Below are 19,621 nucleotides of genomic sequence, written 5' to 3'. Positions count from 1 at the left end.
CTTACTTTGCTCCTTTTCTGTTCCAGGATGTGCCCTCTGGTTCTATTATTCCAGCATTTTGTTAACAATCCTAATCTACTACATCTAGGCCCTTACTTATTTTTAATTCAATTGCATCTCTCCACCAATTTTTTTGAACTTCAGTTCATACAGGGGCAACTCTAAATCATTAACTTTGTCTAATTCTTTTCCATCTTAGATGTGTTGGGTGGGCATAATTTGAAGATAACCCCCCAACTTTACTGCTCCCCTGGTCTCCACACCTTGCATAATTCCCAGGAGTGTGAATGGGCTGGTTTTGGTAATGTTATATGGTACAGTAGGGAGATTCTCCTGGTTGGCCTGACCTAATCACATGAACCTTTTAAAACAGAGCTTTCTCTGGCTGAGAAAGAGCTAAATCAGATTTGAAACATGAGAAGAATTTGATGCACTATCACTGGTTTAAAAATGGTGAGAATCATATGGCGAGGAATATGGGTGGCCTCTAGGAACTGAGAGGGGCCCAAGATTAGAGCCAGCAAGGAAAGTAGGGCCCCAGTTCCACAACGGCAAGGAACAAAGTCCTGCCAATAAGAATGATCTTAGAAGTAGGTTCTTCCCCCAGAGACTCCAGAAGAAAAAGCCAGCCGCCACCTGATTTCAGCTTTGTGATTCCCTGAGTTGACTTCAAATTCATTCTCATGCCTTTACGTGGCAAAATACCTAAATTTCAACCTATTTCTGGGGTCTTAAACATTTAAATATGTCATACTCTACAGTTTCTTAAATAGCATGATTATAACATAACCATGTGAAAAGAATACTTTAGAGTAGTAAATTATGGAATATGTCCAAAAGCTGACATTGTTTCTCCTCATAGATCACTAAGAAGGGCTTTAGATAGTTAAAAGGATATCTGATTGAACAAGATAAACTTTTCACATAGCAGTTTGTAAATTAACAGTGTATAAACCCATTTAAGATTTCAAATTAACCAGAGGTCTGTTTCTCCCTTCTTGGCCTATAACTACATTTCAGCCTGTTGTATAAGTCTCTAAGGTTGGAGGTCTTGTAAACCCACGAATAGGAAGCATTTGGGGATGTGACCGTATTACTTCTGCCATTCCTGCTTCTTCATATCTTAATTACTGACGTCAAGGAAATTTGAAGATTTTCCAAATGGCTTAATCTCTCTGTCATGTTTAGCCTTGGAGAGGTTGAATTTAGACACCTTTATTTTGCTCTATATTTGCTGAGAAAAGCCCCAGCATCCCCACAGAGCCAGAAGATGGAAAAGGACAATGGAAAGTTCTTTTAGACTTTGTCTAGTGACATAAGAGTGATTAAAAGAAGAAGGGAGGAGGAAATGAGATCACTTTCCCAGAGCTCTATCTGCTCTCTGATATAATGCTTTCCGCAGAGGCTTGTACAGTGAAGTCATTCTGCCTTCGGTGTTCTGTGTCGAGAAAGCTATGGATCTGAAGGAGTTTTTGGGATTGAGCTCTGTAGTAATATGTCAATAAATCGGACCTATAATTGAGAACAGCATTTTTAATAGTAGGTTTGGAAAGGGAAAATAAATTTCAGATTACATGGCTGCTTTGTTTTATAGGGGGGAAAAAAAGCAATTATGCAAGCCCTAATCCCACTGATATAAATTACTTTGTAATGACTCACAGAAACCAGACTCTACCAGCCAGGGCCCAATCAAGATACAAAACCGCACAGTAATTCGAACAAGATAAGTTTAATATAAAGAACTAGTAATTCTAACATAAGGTTGCAGTGCCAAGGGATTGGCTAATAAGAAATATAGAGAACCAGAAAGAATACAGGAGTAGCGGGGTACCTGGGTGGTACGGTTGAGTGTCCATCTGACTCTTGATTTTAGCTCAGGTCATGATCTCTGGGTTGTGGGATCGAGCCCTGCTTGTCCCTCTCCCTCAGCTCCTCCTCTCTCCCTCAAATAAATAAATAAAATCTTAAAAACAAAACAAAACAAAAAAAAATAGGAGTAGCGAAAGAAGGAGCAGTCACCAGCCCTGGTGCTGATATAGAGCATCCGGTGTGCTAGGACTGGTGGAGGGCATGACTCTGGCTCGCTGAGTGGGAGAGAGAGCGCTCTGGTGCTGCGCCCGCAGAGCTTGCTAGAAATCGACCCTGTCTGGTGCTGGGAAAAGCTCTTCACAGGACATGTCTCTCTGGAGACACTCGGCTACACAGCTGCTCAGGGGGGTTCTCCTGGGGGAAGCGGCCAGCTGAGGGGGCTACGCCTGGCTGCGTGTAATGCAAGTCATGCACCGGAGAAGCTACATTGCTGGAGCTGGGTCACAGGAGCCTGGTGCTGGAGAAGCGAAGCCACGCTGGAGAAGCAGCACAGCAGGCTGCAGCCTGCCCCGTTGAACACTCTAGAACCAAGAGGGAAGGCCCTTCATCCTGATGTCTCTCTAGTGCCCTCTGCTGACAGCTCCCAACATCATGCCAGTTGACAAAGGGAAAATATTTGAAGGACCCAGATTCATATTCACAGAGCTGAGAGGCAATGAATTGATATCATCCTTGAATGCAACCCCTGTACTTGGCATAGTGTCTTTTATCTGTAAAGGAATTCTCCCTGATACTTGTACTAGACTGACTGCTTGGGAATTTCTGTCTCTATCATCAGCTCCAATCATTTGAGAATGTTTACATTTTTATGGTCCATAGATAAAACTTTTGTATTTATAACATGTTGGCAAATCTACCCAGCTCTTCACATTCCTGTCTCTTTACACAGAAATACTTCTCCCCCATCTCCTTGTTGAAATTGTCCCTGAGTGAGTCTGTGTCTTTACCATTCTGAGCTTTCTTCTCCTGGCTAAATATAACCAACCCTTCTGGTGCTAGACAAAGTAGGGCAGACAGTATGATATTGTTCTTGTCCTGACTGATTTGCTGGAGTGATCGTGAGTCTCAGAAATGAGACTCTGCTCTCTTCAGTTTTCTTTGCCTACAAAGGTGGCGATGGATTGAGATAGTTTTACACAGAGCTTCAGTGGAGCTGAGGACTTCAGATACGTTCACTTTGGAAGATACAGATCATAGTTTTAAAAAACTGTCACATTTATTGTATTTTGGGAAATACGATATGCGAAAATATATTTCATTAATGAAAATGTTTTGCATGGATAGGTCTTTGCTATCTTCATTGTTAAATCCTTGGAGACCTTTATTTTATTCATTGAAGAGTTTATCCCCTGTGTTTCGTCCACAGAGACTTTGGATACCATTTGATTATAACTTGAACTTGATGGCACTTTTCTGTGCTAACAAACATTCATCCATTCATCAGTTACTCATTCATACATTGATTAATTTATCATATAAATGTATATTGAGCGTATAAGTTTTCCGTGAGTGGTTGTAGGGCGAAACAAGCATGGCAGATTTTCCCATATATACAGCACTTAAAATCAGCCAGTACAATTGTTATAATACAGAGGAGACTATGATAGATTTTTTAAGAGATTTACAATGGCAAACCAAAGAAGAGACATACAAATTCTATAAGAACCAACTAACTAAAACTGGTGTTTTAGGATCAAAATCATTGAGAATATGAAGATCACAGTAGACTTGGTAACTCTGTATGGAAGAAAGCTCATCATGGTTACTTTGCTTTTCTAGCTCCTGGTCATGATAGACTCCCTTTATGTATTTCTTGGTTGCCTACAGGGACTAATGCATTAATGAGTAACTAATTAACCTTGCGGAGTTGTAAAAATGAGAAGAGTTGGTTTGTTCGAATTCTGCCACAGATAACTATGAACTTAGAAAATTCTCTTGTATTCAGGGATGCCCAAAACCACCCTTGGGCTCAGTGATTTGCTAGAAGGACTCACAGAACTCAGCAAAGCTGTTATACTCCATGATTACCATTATTACAGCAAAAGGATGCAGATTAAAGTTAGCCACAGAAAAGGAACATAGGTCAGGGTCCAAGAGACAGCAGGTGTAAGCTTCTCGATGTCCTCTCCTAGTGTAATCAGCACTTCTTTTTCCCAGGAACAATGTGTGACGGTACTTACGGAGTATTACCAACCAAGAAGCTCACCTGAGTCTTGGAGTCCAAGGTCTTTCCTGGGGGGTCAATCTCACAAACACGGCTGACCCCCTATGTGGCTGAAGTTAGTGTTCCATCCCTTCAGAGGTAACCTGGTAGTACATGGGCCAAATGCTCCACCATAAACCACATTGTTAGCATGGATTCTGCCATGGCCCAAAGCCCCCAGATACACAAAGACAGGCTTATCGGGAAAGATATTCCAAGGACTTATAGGTGACCTCTCAGGAGTCTGGCAAGGCCCCAAAATTTATTTGAGATGTGCCGAATATAGACAATCCTTAGTTAATCCTTCATTGTCCATCATTTGACCTCTGTCTGTGCCTAGTTATCTTCACCTATAAATAAGGTAAAGGCAAGATGAACAAAGATAATTCCTAGCTCTAAAATACTACACTGATTTAAATTTCTAGTTAAGCAGCACAGAAGTAAGTAAGCTTTAAAGACCATTCTAATTCAATGAACAGTTTAAAAAGCACCAGCCTACAAAGCAAGGACAATTTTTGTATATTTCTTACAGTTAGGCAATAGTTATCTTTATCTTTGCATTCAGCTGGTAAACACAATGTTCTTCAAGCCACTCTTCCTTCTGGCCTTTCCACCTTGCCTAGAATCCCCACCCAAATCTCTGGAAAACGAGTTCCTCTCAAGAGACTTTGAAGATTAGTTCAGGCTAATTGCTGTTGGATAAGTAGTGTTTAGCAGCTGTTTAAAAAAAATTTTTTAAGGGAGATGGGTTTATTTTGCAGCAAGAAGAATTTAGGTTAAATTTAAGGACAATTTGCTAACTGAGAACACGAAGAACTAAAATGTTATCAAGTTTTACGGAGTCTCCTTGCCTAGAAAAGAAACAGAAAGTGTATTCCTTTATTTTTCTGGAAAATTTGAGTTTAGATCTGAACTCACTAAGATGTTTTTTGTTGTTGTTGTCGTAATACTCCTAAACTCAGAAGATAAGCCACCACCAAAATAAACTCAGCAGATTAGGCTGTGAAAGAGGACTAGGATGTTTACTAGTAGACAGAACATTTTTATGTCACATCTCAGTTAAGTTTCAAGTTGAAGGTGGGTTAATTTTAGAATATTGTACTGAGGTTATTTGGGATGGAAAATGCTAGGGCATAATTATGTTTTGAGCTGGTATTTTGGCTCTCTGCAGAAGTAGGCTTCTGCTCACAGGAAGCCAAAATGAATTTGAAAGCCATCACTGCCATGGCCTTAGAGAAAGATTTTCTACTCAAAGAGCAAGGCATTCAGTACCTAGTTGAGCAGCTAAATTTGACTCAGCATTGGGCAAGGCCAATTAGCATCTACTACCTGCCATCTGGTTCCAGCCGATTGGTACTTCCTTCATTGGTTTTATAGAATGGCATGTGTAGGAGGCCATGAGAGGAAGTCGTTACTCCTGGAGTAGACTGGGAGAGTGTATCATTAAACATCACCATGGAAAGTGAGATGTGATGGCCAGTTTGTGTAATTCTAGAACAATCCCATTAAGTTAAGAGCTCATTTATTACGAAAATGAGAGAGAGAGAATGACACAGAATCTAACCAGGGAAGAATTGCTCTTAGTCTAAGTAAAATTAGCATTAAAACTCACTAAAACTAAAGTTCAGGACTCAAATCAGTACGGATCATCAAAGATATATAGAGTAAGAAATGGTACGTGTATCTTAATATGAGCTAGTTGAAAGATTGTGAGGAGTTGACCACTGCTACCGACTGAATGTCTGTGTTCCCCCCAAAATCCATACGTTGAAACTTAATCCCCAATGTGATGGTATTTGGAGGTGGGGCCTTTGGGGGATTAATACCCCGATAAAAGGGATCCCAGAGAGCTCCTTCATTCTTTTTTTTTTTTTTTTAAGATTTTATTTATTTATTTGACAGAGAGAGAAATAGCGAGAGCAGGAACACAAGCAGGGGGAATGGGAGAGGGAGAAGCAGGCTTCTTGCCGAGCAGGGAGCCCAATGTGGGACTCGATCCCAGGACCCTGGGATCATGACCTGAGCCGAAGGCAGACGCTTAACGACTGAGCCACCCAGACGCCCGAGCTCCTTCATTCTTTCAGCCATGTGAGGACACAACAAGAAGACAAGCTGTCTATGAACCAGGATGAGGGCCTTCATCAGACACTGAATTTGCCAGTGCGTTGTTCATCGACTTCCCAGACTCCAGAACCATGAGAAAGAAATGTTTGTTGCTTAAACCACCCAGTATATGGTATTTTTGTTATAGCAGTCCAAAAGGACTTAGCACTCTACCTAAGTAGTCAAATGAAATAAATATAGTGGTCTGACATTCAGAAAGGTTTCCCGGGTTACCCTTACCTATGTGTATCCGTAGTGCACCCAGAAGCCTGTTAGAGATGCAAAATCAGGCCCAGGTGTACACCTACAGGACAGAGTCTGCGTTTTCACAGGATCCCTGGGTGACTCGTACCCATTCGTTTGAGATGTGCTACTTGCCAATCTGGCCAGCTGCCTGTTTCTGTAAATTGAATTTTATGAGTCAAGCTTTTTCAGTTACATATTGTCTGCTTTTGCAGGACAATGGCAGAGATGAGTACTTATGACAGAGACTGTATCTTCCACAAAGCCTAAAATATTTACTATCCAGCCCTTTACAGAAAAGACTTGTTTCCTATATTTGTTGAGATAAGGAAACTGCCCTTTATTATTTGCAATAACATAGGCTTTTAGGTGTATGCTTTTTGTACCTTTTTCCTTTCAATTTTCATAATAATCATTTTTGCAGATAAAAGTAAACAATTTGTTCAAGATGCCATACCTAATTAGTGGTGGAACCAGTCCTTAAATCTAGGTTTGTCTGAACTCCAAGGACCATGATCTTTTCACCATGCACCCTGACTTGCCTTCTAGGAAGGTGGGACTCTCAGTGCTTTGCTTATTCAGGGGGTTAATTAGCCTTGGAAAAGAGAACTAATGTTGCCCAGACTCAGACATGATAGAATTGTTGCAAAAAGTCAATTTCCTAACCTATACTGAGAAATCTCCCTGCCATGCAGATGAATAGATGGCAAGTATACTTGAGAAACAACATCAAGAACAGAGGGACACTTGGAGAGTTCCTAGAATCAGAGCTCAATTGGTCTCTGCAGAAATAGACTTACCCTGGGCCTCTGCAGTGGCCAGGGCCCCACTTTTCCAGTTTCTGCTGAAGATTAGAACCTGTTTCACCCCTAAAAGTTCCCTATTTTCATATTCCAGTGACATATTTTAATATCAACTTTGTGTTTAAGAGAAGGTCCCCAATTGTGAGAAGAGTCATACTTATTCATCATACTAGAAATAGGCTAGTCTATTATGGTCCCTGCCTTTCAGAAATTAACAATGCAATCAGTTGAAAATAAGAAAGAGGGTTGAAACTAAGAGCTACTTCTTTGAAAAGATAAACAAAAATGGGAGTAGAAGGATGACTAGTAAGGAGATTGAATCAGTAATCAAAAATCTCCTAACAAACAAAAATCCAGAACCAGATGGCTCCACTGGTGAATTCTACCAAACATTAAAAAATTTAATACCTGTTCTTCTCAAACTCTTCCAGAAAATTGAAGAGGAGGGTACACTGTCAAACTTATCTTACAAGACCAGGATTACCCTGGATTGCTCTGATATTAAAACCAGACAAAGGTTACACACACACACGCACACACACACACACACAAAGACACAAAGATGGGAGGGGGGAGAAGAGGAAGAGGGAGGGAGAGAAGAAGAAGGGAGAAAAGGGAGGGAGGGAAGGAAGGGAGGGAGGGAGAGAGGGAGGGAGGGAGGAAGGAAGGAAGGGAGGGAGGGAGGGAGGGAGGAGAAAATTACAGGCCAATATCCCTGATAAACATAGATTCAAAAATCCTCCACAAAATATTAGCAAACCAAATTCAACAATACATTAAAAGGATCACATACCATGATCAAGTGGGATTTATTCCTGGGATGCAAGGATGGTTCACCATCTGCAAATTAATCAATATGATATGCCATATTAACAAAATGAAAGTTAAAAATCATGATCATCTGAATAAATGCAGTAAAAGCAATTGACAAGATGTAACAGCCATTTATGATTAAAAAAAAGAAAAAACTCCCAACAAAGTAGGTAGTGAGGGAACATACCTCAGCATAATAGAGGCCGTGTATAATATATCATGCTCAATGGTGAAAAGCTGAAAACTTTTCTTCTAAGATTAGGAACAAGAAAAGGATGCCCACTCTCACCATTTTTATTCAACATCGTATTGGAAGTCCTAGTCATAGAAGTTAGACAAGGACAAAAAAATAAGAGGTATCCAAATTAGGAAGGAAGAAGTAAAACTGTCACTATTTGCAGATGACTTGATCTATATATAGAAAACCATAAACCAGAAAACTGTTAGAGCTAATAAGTGAATTCAGTAAAGTTGCAGGATACAAAATAAATAATGAAAAAACATGTTGCATTTCTATACACTAATAACAAACTATCAGAAAGAGAATTCAAGAAAAAAAGACCATTTACAATTGCATCAAAAAGAATAAAATACCTTGAAATAAATTTAACCAAGGAGGTGAAAGACCTGTATATTGAAAACTATCAAACACTGCTGAAAGAAATTGAAAAAGACACAAATAAATAGAAAGATATCTGGTGCTCCTGGATTGGAAGAATTAATATTGTTAAAATGGTTATACTCCCCAATCAGTTTACAGTTTTAGTGCATTCCCTAATGGCATTTTTCACAGAACTAGAACAAACAATTCTAAAATTTCTATGGAACTACAAAAACCCCAAATAGCCTAAGCAATCTTGAGAAGAACAAAACCAGAGGTATCATGATCCGATTTCAAACTGAACTACAAAGCTATAGTAATTAAAACAGTTTGGTATGGGCAAAAAAACAGACATATATATCAGTGGAACAGAATAGAGAGCCCAGAAATGAACCCATGCATATATATTCAAATAATTTATGACAAAGTCGGCAAGAATATACAATGGAGAAAGGACAGTCTCTTCAATAAATGGTGTTAAGAAAACTGGGATGAAACTGGAGCACTATCTTATACCATATACAAAAATTAATTCAAAATGGATTAAAGACTTGAATGTAAGACCTGAAACCATAAAATTCCTAGAAGAAAACATAGGCAGTAACTCCTTGACATCAGTCTTAGGCAATGCTTTTTGGATTTGACTCCAAAGGGCAACACATTTGACTCCAGGGGCAACACAAGCAAAAATAGGTAAATGGGACGACCTCAAACCAAAGCTTCTGCACAGTAAAGAAAACTGTCAACAAAATGATAAGACGGCCTCCTGAATGGGATAATATATTGGCAAATCATGTATCCGATAAGGGGTAATGTCCAAAATATATAAAGAACTCAGACAACTCAATAACCAAAAACAAAACAAAATAAACCCAAAACAAAATAATCTGAATAAAAAACAGGGAGAGAATGTTTATAGATATTTTTCCAAAGACACATGGAAAGATACTTGACATCATTAATCATCAGGGAAATGCATGTCAAAACCACGATGAAATATCACCTTGCACCTGTCAAAATGGCTATTAAAACTACTAGAAATAACAGGTATTGGTGAGGATATGGAGAAAAGGAAACACTTATACACTATTGGTACAAATATAAATTGGTGAAACCACTGTGGAAAATTATATGGAGTTTGTATTAAATTAAAAATAGAACTATCTGCAGTTCTACTTCTGGGTATCTAAAGACAACGAAAACACTAATTTGAAAAGATGTGTGCACCCCCATGTTCATTGCAGTTTATATACTGTTCAGCCATAAAAAAGAATAAAATCTTGCTATTTGCACCAATATGGATGGTCTTTAGGGTATTATACTAATGTATCAAGTCAGACAGAAAGACAAATGCTGTATCCTTTCACTTAGAATCCAAAAAACAAAGCAAACACGTGAACAAAACAAAATAAAACCCAGACTCATAGATCCAGAGAGAACAAAGTGGTGGTTGTCAGAGCAAAGGGGTTTGGGGGGTAGAGAGGAGCAGTGGGCCAAATGGGCAAAGGGGATCAAGAGGTACAAACTTCAAGTTATAAGTAAAGCATGGGGATGTAATGTAGAGCATGGAGAATGCCATCAATAATATTGTATTAACTTTGTACGATGACAGATAGGAACCGGACTTATTGGGCTGATCAGTTTGTAATGTATACAAATGTCAAATCACTATGCTGTACACCTGAAATTAATATAATACCGTATGCCAATTACATTTCAATAATGAAGAAGAAGAAAAAAAGAAAAAGTGGTGTTTAAAATGAAAAGCAGTGAACACTACCTATAAAACTAGAGCATGAGTCGGCCTGGATAACTAGGAGTACGTGCACAGCTAAAAAAAACTTTGTCTTAACACTTTGGTCCCGGTATCTTTTCTCCATGGTTCTCTTTATATGGCCTCATTACCTCATTTAATCTAAATACACTAACCTTCCATGTCTAGAAGTACTACTCATCATTTTCCCTTTTCTTTCTTCTCTATCTTCTTTTAAGAAATTCAAGTTAAGTGTGAGACAATGGATTTAAAGTAGCTTGAGAATTTAAGAAGGTTCCCTTTCTCTGCATCCTCGCCAACACCTATTGTCTCCTGTGTTGATTTTAGCCATTCTGACTGGTGTGAGGTGGTATCTCATTGTAGTTTTCATTTGTATTTCCCTGATGAGGAGCGACGTTGAGCATCTTTCCACGTGTCTGTTGGCCATCTGCGTGTCTTCTTTGGAAAAATGTCTATTCATGTCTTCTGTCCATTGCATTATAGAGTAAATTATGCAAAAATAATTCAACTATTTAGGTCATCTTATTTTTTAGAGTATAAGGTAGTAAATGCCATAGACCATATTTTATACTTTTTGAAATCTCCTAAAGTGCCCTGCATGCAGTGTCATGCATGTAGGCACTTTGCCTTCATCCAAATCCTGAACTTCAAATAGTAGCTCTCCCAACTGCAGCAGTCAATTTGTATTGCTCTTGTTTTCTTGCTCTGAATGCAACTCTCAGCTTCCTACCAAGACTACAAGCCCCTCAAAGCTAAGTATTTTACTAGTGTTATTTGAGTCTCCCTCTTTAATACTTGTTGGGCCTCAAATAAAATTCAATACTTGATGTTTGGTCAAGAGGGTAAGATCATATGTGACTCTTTTTCTGGCCCCTAACACAGTGCCCTTTTTGTAATAAACACTAAAGAAACATGTGTTGTTATGATCCCTTTGCAAAAAAAATTTAATAATAAAAATGTAGTCCAACAAAAGTCAGAAATATCTGAAAGTTCACTATAGGTGCACTAAAAGGAATGTGACCTTTGTAAAGAAAATGGCCTGCTCTTTAGAGGCCATGTCAGATCAGATCTACCACCTCATCAGCATGTATGAATATGTATTGTTCCTTAGCCACCAACATACAGAAAAAAAAGAAAGAAGGGAAAGGGACTGAGAGAAAGAAGAGGGAGGAGGGAGGGGGGGAGGGAAGGAAGGAAGGGAGTAATGGAGTTTTATTCCAAACAATGTTAACATGAAGTGGGGGTTCATGCCTTCTTCCAGACACCAACTGTTTTGAGCTCTGAGCAGCCAGATGGTAGCCTGATTTTAAGGTTGGAATAAAAAATTGATGGGCTTTGATTTCCATGTACCTTTTAATCCGAGAGTCAGTAGAAGACTTTGCAGAAGATCTCACTGTGAAGAAAGGATCTGGATAGGAAAAAACAAACCAGAAAAGTCTGTTCTTTCTGACATGAGCAGTACCAGCAGGTCTATTGCTCTAAATATTTGGCAGCCACCACAAATGACAGTCAGATCCTCATGTTTATCACTGGAGACATTTGCTAAAGGACCATTCATGGCAAGAACTTGTATAGTGTGAAACTAAATAGACGTATCCTCTGCCTTCGAAAAATTACTCTAGGACATTTTTTAAATTACATTCAAGAGGTATTTATTGTCTACTATGCCGGGCACTGTTCTACAAGCTGGGGGTATAGTACAGATGAAAGTAAACCCAAATTCCTGATGTCACAGAGCTTACATTTTAGTGGGAGAGAGACCATAAAGAAGAAGTAAAATGTACAGTGGGTGAGAGCTGCTCAATAGTAAGAGGTAAAGGGGAAGGGCTGGAATGGGGACGTAGGGGGTCAGGGAAGGTCGGCCTGACAATATGGATGCCCAGAGCCTACCGTCTAAGACCTTCCTATGGAGATGACTGATTCCCGAATGGCGCTGAGCTTCTCTGGTCCACAAATAGGACAACAGAGAAAGTAAGAACAGCTAGGAATGGAGGGCAGCCCACCAGACAGCAGCACTGCGTGTTCGTGTCAGCCAGGGTGTTAGCCAGAGGAGCAAATGTCTGTGTCGGGCAGGCACTTAATTAGGATGGTGTCATAGAGGAAGTGAGCTTGGAGGAGCTCCTTGAAGAAGAGAAGGCTAATGTAATCTGACCACATTGTAGAGTTTCTCTGGAATAATAATTGTCTCGGGACAAACAGAATGCTCTTTCCATGGAATACATTAGCTGAAACTCTTCAAAAGGCAGCAAAGTAAGTGCATACTCACCAGCTCACCCTTTGCGGGTGGCCCAGGCCCTCACTGTCCCTGCCCCTCTCACTCCCTCCGTGTGGCCCCACTCGGGGAAACTAAGCAGAACTCCTTCAGCCAGTCCTGGCTTCCTGGAGGGGACGAGCAGAAGTAAGGCGCCAATACCAGAGCCCCTAAGCCAGAGGCTAATAAATAATACCAGCAACTTGTTATGCCAGGTCCTCTCTGTTTTCGTTCTGCAAAGCCGGAAGGGACCACAAAGATTTCCCCCCTTTTACAGCAAAATAGGATCTCCATTCTAAGCTGGTACTAGCTGGGGGCCACTCCTGTTCCCTACTGCTGTGAGGCACATATGGTTGTATGGCCAGGACCCCACAAATCATCCGGTAAGTTCATTTTTATTAGTAACTTCTGCTTAATTAAGGAATGCACCATGCTCCATCAGTCAGCTTCTGTGCATTCGAGTCATCCCCAGTCACTCCACCACTAATAGATGTAGGTCTGCTGTAGGAAAAAGAAAAGACCTGGGGCATCCTGGCTCAGAAAGCCAGGAGGGTAACGTCTGACAGCTGGAGCAGTTCCTTTAAACAGGAGACCGTGACTACAGGGGCAGGTCGTGGGCGACACTCTGAGTGTCTTTACCCTTCAACTATGTGAACTTTGACACGTTGGACCAGACGCCTGTTAGATATACAGTGCTTGAACATAAATGATCCTCCATTGTATGCAGTAGAGTGAACCATAGTTTTCATTATTTAGAAAATGTTTTTTAATGCAAAGTATGTGGAATCCCATGAGGCAAAGTAGATGGACAAGAATGGGATTGGTATCTATTTTTTCACACTTTGCCCCTATGTAGATGCCTTCTTCAAGATAAGGCGCTGAGTCAAAACTATTTTATAGCATCTTTTGACTGAGTTGGTTTCCAGAAGCTTCCCAAGTACAGTCCATCTTCATTATTCACGGATTCTTTATCTGTGAATTCGCCTACCTGCTAAAATCTATTTGTAACCCCCAAATCAGCTCTCTCACTCCCATTTGTGGACATGCTTGGAGTGGTGAAAAATTTGGGTTGCTCAGTGCTCACCTTCCCGGCTGGGGCAGAGCTGACTGGAGGGGGTGGTGTGGTGGGAGGAGGCCCCGCCCTGGAGCCAGTTGGCCCAGGGGGTTTGAAGTCCAGCTCTGGTATTTGTCGCTGCAACACCTCCATCAAGTACCTAACACTTCAGAACTTCCTTTTCCCTTTCGTAAAATAAAACAATCTGTCAGAATGAGTTGTTTTTAGGATTTAAGATTATAAATTATGTGAGGTATGTATGTATATGTACATATTTCCGCTAGGAGCAGTGGTTCAGTATTTGCTCATTCAGTGTTTGTGATGACTTTATGGAACATAACTACCATAAACAATGAGAATTGACTGGAGTATATTCCCCATGGATAAAAGAGATATACAAACGTTTTCTTTTTATTTACAAAAAAAGAAGCCATATTGATAGGGAAATATTTATTGAAATTAATTTTATAAGAAAACAATGTAATTTAAAAATTGGCAAAAAAATATATGAACAGACACTGCCCCAAAGAAGATACAATGATGGCAAGGGAAAATAATAAAGCTGGCAGATGAAAATACGCTCAACATCATTTGTCATTAGGTAATTGCAAATTAAAGCCACAGTGGGGTACTGCTACATACCTCTTAGAAGTATTAGAACCATAAAGAGTGACAATACCAAATGCTGACAAGAATGAAGATCAACAGGAACTCATTCATTGCTGCTGGGAATGCAAAATTTCTTTTTTTGTGTGCATGATCCAGCAATCCCGTTCCCAGGTGAATTGAATTTATTTCCGAGTAAGTATATTTACCCAAGTGAGTGGAAAACATGTTTACACCCAAAATGCTTACTGTAGTTTTATTCATAATGATCAAAATCTGAAAATAACCAAGATGTCCTTCGACAAGTGAATGGACGGCACATCCATATAATGGAATACTACTCAGCAGTAAAAAAAGATGTGTTAACTGATTCATGCAAGAACATGGAAGAATCTTGAATGTGTTTTGCTGAGGGAAAGAAGGCAAAACCAAAATGTTACAGAGTGTGTAATTAGGTGTAATTAGTTCTATTTATATGACATTATGGAAAAGGGAAAATTGTAGGGATGGGAGCAGATCAGTGGTTGCTGGGGAATGGGGAAAGAAGAGAGATTAAATATGAAGCAGCCACACGGGATCTTTAGGGTGATGGAACTCTTTTGTATTCTCTTTACTATGTTGGTGGATACATAACTATGAATTTGTTAAACCCATAGAACTGTATGTAACAAAGAGTTAAGCCTTCCTGTGTGCAAGCTAAAAAAAAAAACCCAAAATGTTGATGATCCCAGGATAGAATGAAGAGTGTACCTATTTTACTATAAGAGTATGGCACAATGAAAGCTTTAGCAGGGAAAGGAGCCAATGTAATTAACTTTGGAAAAATAGTGTTTTGACTGGACACTGTAAAGATAAAGGGGAATAAAACAATAAACGAGGTACTCTGGTTGGTAAATTTTTTTTTTCTCATAGGTGTATGTGTTATCAGTTCTGGAATTAATCTACATGTATACTCGAGCTGAAAAAATCAGTAAATAAATTGGAGATAATGGGAGCCAGCTTTCTCAATGTTCGAGAAACAAGTTATAAATAAGCAGGCAGAAGGGAGGAGAGGTTAGAATAACGCCTGTGTGGTGGCTTAGAGTTGGAGATACAAGTATGATTTATGTTAACATAAATACAAATAGATAAATGCAGCAATAGAGATATGTGTTTATACCTGGATCATTTTAGCCCCGTCTCTGAGACAGCCTAGAAGCAATGATATGTCGGTAGCCACGAGCACGTCCAGTGCCCAGATCTTGGTTTTCAAACATCGTTCTCAAACACCAGAAACCAGGTATCCTTGGAGAAATAGCTGATTCTAGGCTTGAGCCAAAGCAATACAGGATGGCTCTAGAGCATCTTGCAGGATTGTAGTATTCTAGTGACAAGAGTAAGGGAGGGATGGGAAAAAAGGTCGGGAGACCATGCCAAAAGAATATAGGACTCAACCTGAAAGAATCCCTAGGTGCCAAAACTAGAATGATTGGAGGAACGAAGTAATAATGGTAGTATTGGACTATAATCCAAAGAATAATACATATACCTGAGTGCATGCTGATATAAGTGTGTAAATGGGGAAGAACAAACAAATCTTTGTTATAGAAGAATCTGGAATAATGTAGGTAGATATTTCCCCCTCTATGAGATGAAGCTTAATTCCCTTCCCCTGTGTCAGCCGGACTTAGTGACTCACTGCCAAAGAGTAGACTCTGCAAAGAGAAGCATAGTAACTTGATAGTGGAGAAGCCTGGCACATATGCCCCACCATAACCAAATAATCAAGATTAACATCACTTGTGATAAATTATATTGTTCCCATGTACTCCCTGATACCATGTGTACTTTACCTCTCTGTTATTCTTCCTCCCAAACTCATAAGCCCATTATGAAATAAAGGGCATTCTGTAAAGCTTCTGACCAGCAAGCACCCTTCTAAAGCGTCAAAGGTATGAAAAAGAAAGAAGGACTAAGAAACCATCACAGATTAGAGGAGACAACAGAGACATAACAAATCAATGCAATGCGGGATCCTGAATTGGATCTTGGCATAGAAAAAGGGCATTAGTGGAAAAACTGGTGAATTCCGAATAGTCTGTAGCTTGGCGGTGTTATATCAGTGTTAACGTCTTAGTTTTCGCAAATGTAGTGCAATTATGTAAAACGTTACATTAGATGAAGCTGGGCAATCCGGGAACTTTCTGCACTATCTTGGTGACTATTCTGAAATTCTAAAAAGTGTTCCAAAATAAAAAATTAAAACAAATGAATACATATGTACACGTATAAGTAAACAAATTGTTTAAGATGTTATTACAAATAATTTATTTTTCCAAACACAACAGAGAAATGGTATTTTAATGCCATGGGGCTAGAGGAGGGGGAAAAGGCTCAATATTGTTCCCTCTAATCTACAAATTCTATTGCGATTCTCTTCACTCGTTCTCCACTTCAGATATTATAGAGGAAGGAGAGAAGCAAGCATAAAGGAAGCTGAAGAATAGAGGAGAACAAGAAGAAATGACAAATGAGACTGTAAATACAATTAAAACTTTCAGAACTGTAAAAGCCACAGGTAACTAATTCTTCCCAACCACTTGAGTATCAATATGGTTCAGAAAAATAGGAATAATGAAGATCAGCAAAACCAAGGGTGGTTCAGAAGCTGTCTGGAAACTAGCTCTGAGCTCTAAATTCAACAGCCCTGCTTTAGCTGTCTTTGACCTGCCTCCCAATTCCGTTTATACACGGAATAATTACTGTTCTTCTCTCCTGGAGCACGAAATACTTTAGATCACAATGGCTGCTTTTGTTTTGATTTGCTACTCTTTAATTACAAACCATCATGTTTAGATCTTTTCAGGGCAGAGCAATGCCGTGATAACACCACTTGTAGAAACAGCAAAAAATGTGATGGAAAATCTGCATTAAAAATGACAAAGGTATGTCCAGGGTTAAATTTTGGCTTCCATACATTTGGCAACAGCACCAATGACAGCAAGGCCACTTAGTCCAATATTCATCCATGCTGAGTGGCGCTAAGCCCTCTTCAAGGAATAGCAAGACTAAAAGCCTGTTAGGAAGACTGTTTTGTGAAGTCCAATACACAGTTCACTTGAGAGGAAAATCAAATTCTCTTTCAGTCCTTGAGCGGTGAATAGGTGGCACACTAACCCCCTGCATTCTTTCAATAATGAGAAAAGTAAATCTAAGTAATACCTTCCAATGAATGAGGCTATATCGTCAAAACTACATAGGTCAACATTTCTCCCTGATGCTTTTTCACAGTCATTTTATCCCCTATGCATTTTATTATGATGATGGTTATTAAAGATCTCATGCGCTCTTTGGAAAGTGTGAAAAATAGCATTCAAACATTGAGTATGTATTTTTATAATATAAATAAGAGCGTCCTATTATTTTACGTATATTATTATATACATTCATTATTACAGTAAATACATGAAGGAAGTTTTAGACCGGCAGGGCATATCTCAGGCCATTTCCCCTCATTTATTCTGAGAGAGATTTTCTCCCTCAGGGACTGTATTAAGTTTTGTGACTTTTGGGGGAGAATATATAGGTGGCATGATGTAGCCTTAAGCCTCCTCCACTTGCCACTCTTTGTGAATTGAGTTGGATTATGTCATTTCCTCTGATGCCCTATAATGCAGCCTTAAGAATAATGACCCTGCAGTGCAGCTCTGCTGAAAATAGCTTTTCCACTGCCAGAAAAAGATGATTCATACTTGGCATAGGAGCCATTTCTGGAAACTGCCAGAACAAAGGACAGAGGTAATTCACTAAGAGGCTCCATCGTCATCTAACTCAATTTGGATGGTACATTTAATGATGGTACACCACTAAATACAGACATTTCCATTGATATATTTACATATATACATATGTACTTACGTCATGTACCCATCTGTTTTGTATGTATGTATTTATACTACAGATGTGTTTATGCATACACATATGTATGTTTTTATTTAAGGGCAGGGACATATCAGGTTGTATGCTACAGTTATTTGTCATTCCTTAATTTTAATCATGTGGTCTGAGATCATTTGAACAACAAGAACCTGAAAACAAGAGCTTGGTTGAAATTGGAACCCTGCCACCGTATGTATCTTGTTCCCAGAAGTTACTAAAACCTTGGGGCACCTGGGCGACTCAGTCGGTTAAGCATCTGACTTCTCTGCTCAGGTCATGATCTCAGGGTGGTAGAATCAAGCCCTGCATTGGGCTCCTCACTCAGCATGGACTCTGCTTGCTCCTCTGCCTCTACTCCTAGCTCTCCATTCCCTCTCTCAAATAAATAAATAAATAAATAAATAAATAAATAAATAAATAAATAAATAAATAAATAAAAAAAATCTTAAAAAAAAAGAAGAAGAACGAAATAAATTACTAAAACCACACTGGGAAAAAAAAAAAAAGGCATGCATGGTCATCTTTCCCACTTGTACAGCCTGCCACCAAATTTCAATAAGCTTCTGGCCATTTGAGTTATCAGTACTTCCAGTGGCGGGACTTTCCACCACTTCCTGGAGAAGACTGTATTCTCGGAGGCTAGAGGGAATTTATCTCCCCATTCCTACAGAATGCCTTGTATACCTCATTGACCACCCGGTTATGATATTCCTCCTTGGCTATGTGTCAGACTGCACATTTTTTTTCTTAATCTTTTCTCAAAAATCAATTCTCTGAGTCCCTTAATCATTTTTATTGATCTCTGTTGAGTTTTCTCTAATATGATGGCACCTCTCTGCTCCTGAACTACTTTACTCATCTTTACCATTCAACATTCAACTTCGGCTGGGTACCACATAGTATATAGCATGGAGGGTACCAGCTGAAAGTTTGTCTCACAAAACATCCACTTCCCACCATTGTGTGAACCTCAAAAATACATTCTATATACTGGAAACCTAACAACTTGCTGTTTGACCATGTATGGGATCTCGTGTTTGTTTTGTTTTTTTTTCTAAATCCGATTCTGCCACAAACATGGCTTCCCATTACTAAGTAGTTAGTGCATTTTCCAGCTCACAACTCTCTGAATGTGTCAAACCCAAGTCTAACTTCCCATCTGTAATTCTACTTCCCATATCTTTACTAAACTGCATTGCATGTCAGCTGAAATTTTTTTAACTGCATTAGAAGGGGAATAAAATGCAGATTTATTTTCCAATTAAAACTTCCCTGTTTTGCAAAGATGATAAATTAGTTGTGCATGCAAAGAATTCATCTGAGAAGTAGCAAAGAATACCTGGGAAGTAACACAAGAATCCGAGATTCTTGTTAGGTCACTGG

At 39.3% G+C, this 19,621-nt stretch overlaps 1 protein-coding gene across 1 annotated transcript in view; it reads left to right on the top strand.

The window, feature by feature from the left end:
- SPATA17 (spermatogenesis associated 17) overlaps positions 1–17,555 on the top strand; it is a 202,460-nt gene extending 184,905 nt beyond the window's left edge. Inside the window, exon 10 of the mRNA XM_064593867.1 lies at positions 16,758–17,555. Within this exon, the coding sequence (XP_064449937.1) occupies positions 16,758–16,789 (32 nt within the window). The 3' untranslated portion in view covers positions 16,790–17,555. The remainder of the gene's footprint in view (positions 1–16,757) is intronic.
- The last annotated feature ends 2,066 nt before the right edge of the window (positions 17,556–19,621 follow it).

Source organism: Mirounga angustirostris, unplaced genomic scaffold (assembly GCF_029215605.1).
Source record: "Mirounga angustirostris isolate CCGP_5_RB_7025 unplaced genomic scaffold, mMirAng1.0.hap1 SCAF_6, whole genome shotgun sequence".
NCBI lineage: Eukaryota > Metazoa > Chordata > Mammalia > Carnivora > Phocidae > Mirounga > Mirounga angustirostris.
Note: the sequence above shows the minus strand (reverse complement) of the source record. Positions and strands in the feature narration are given on the sequence as shown.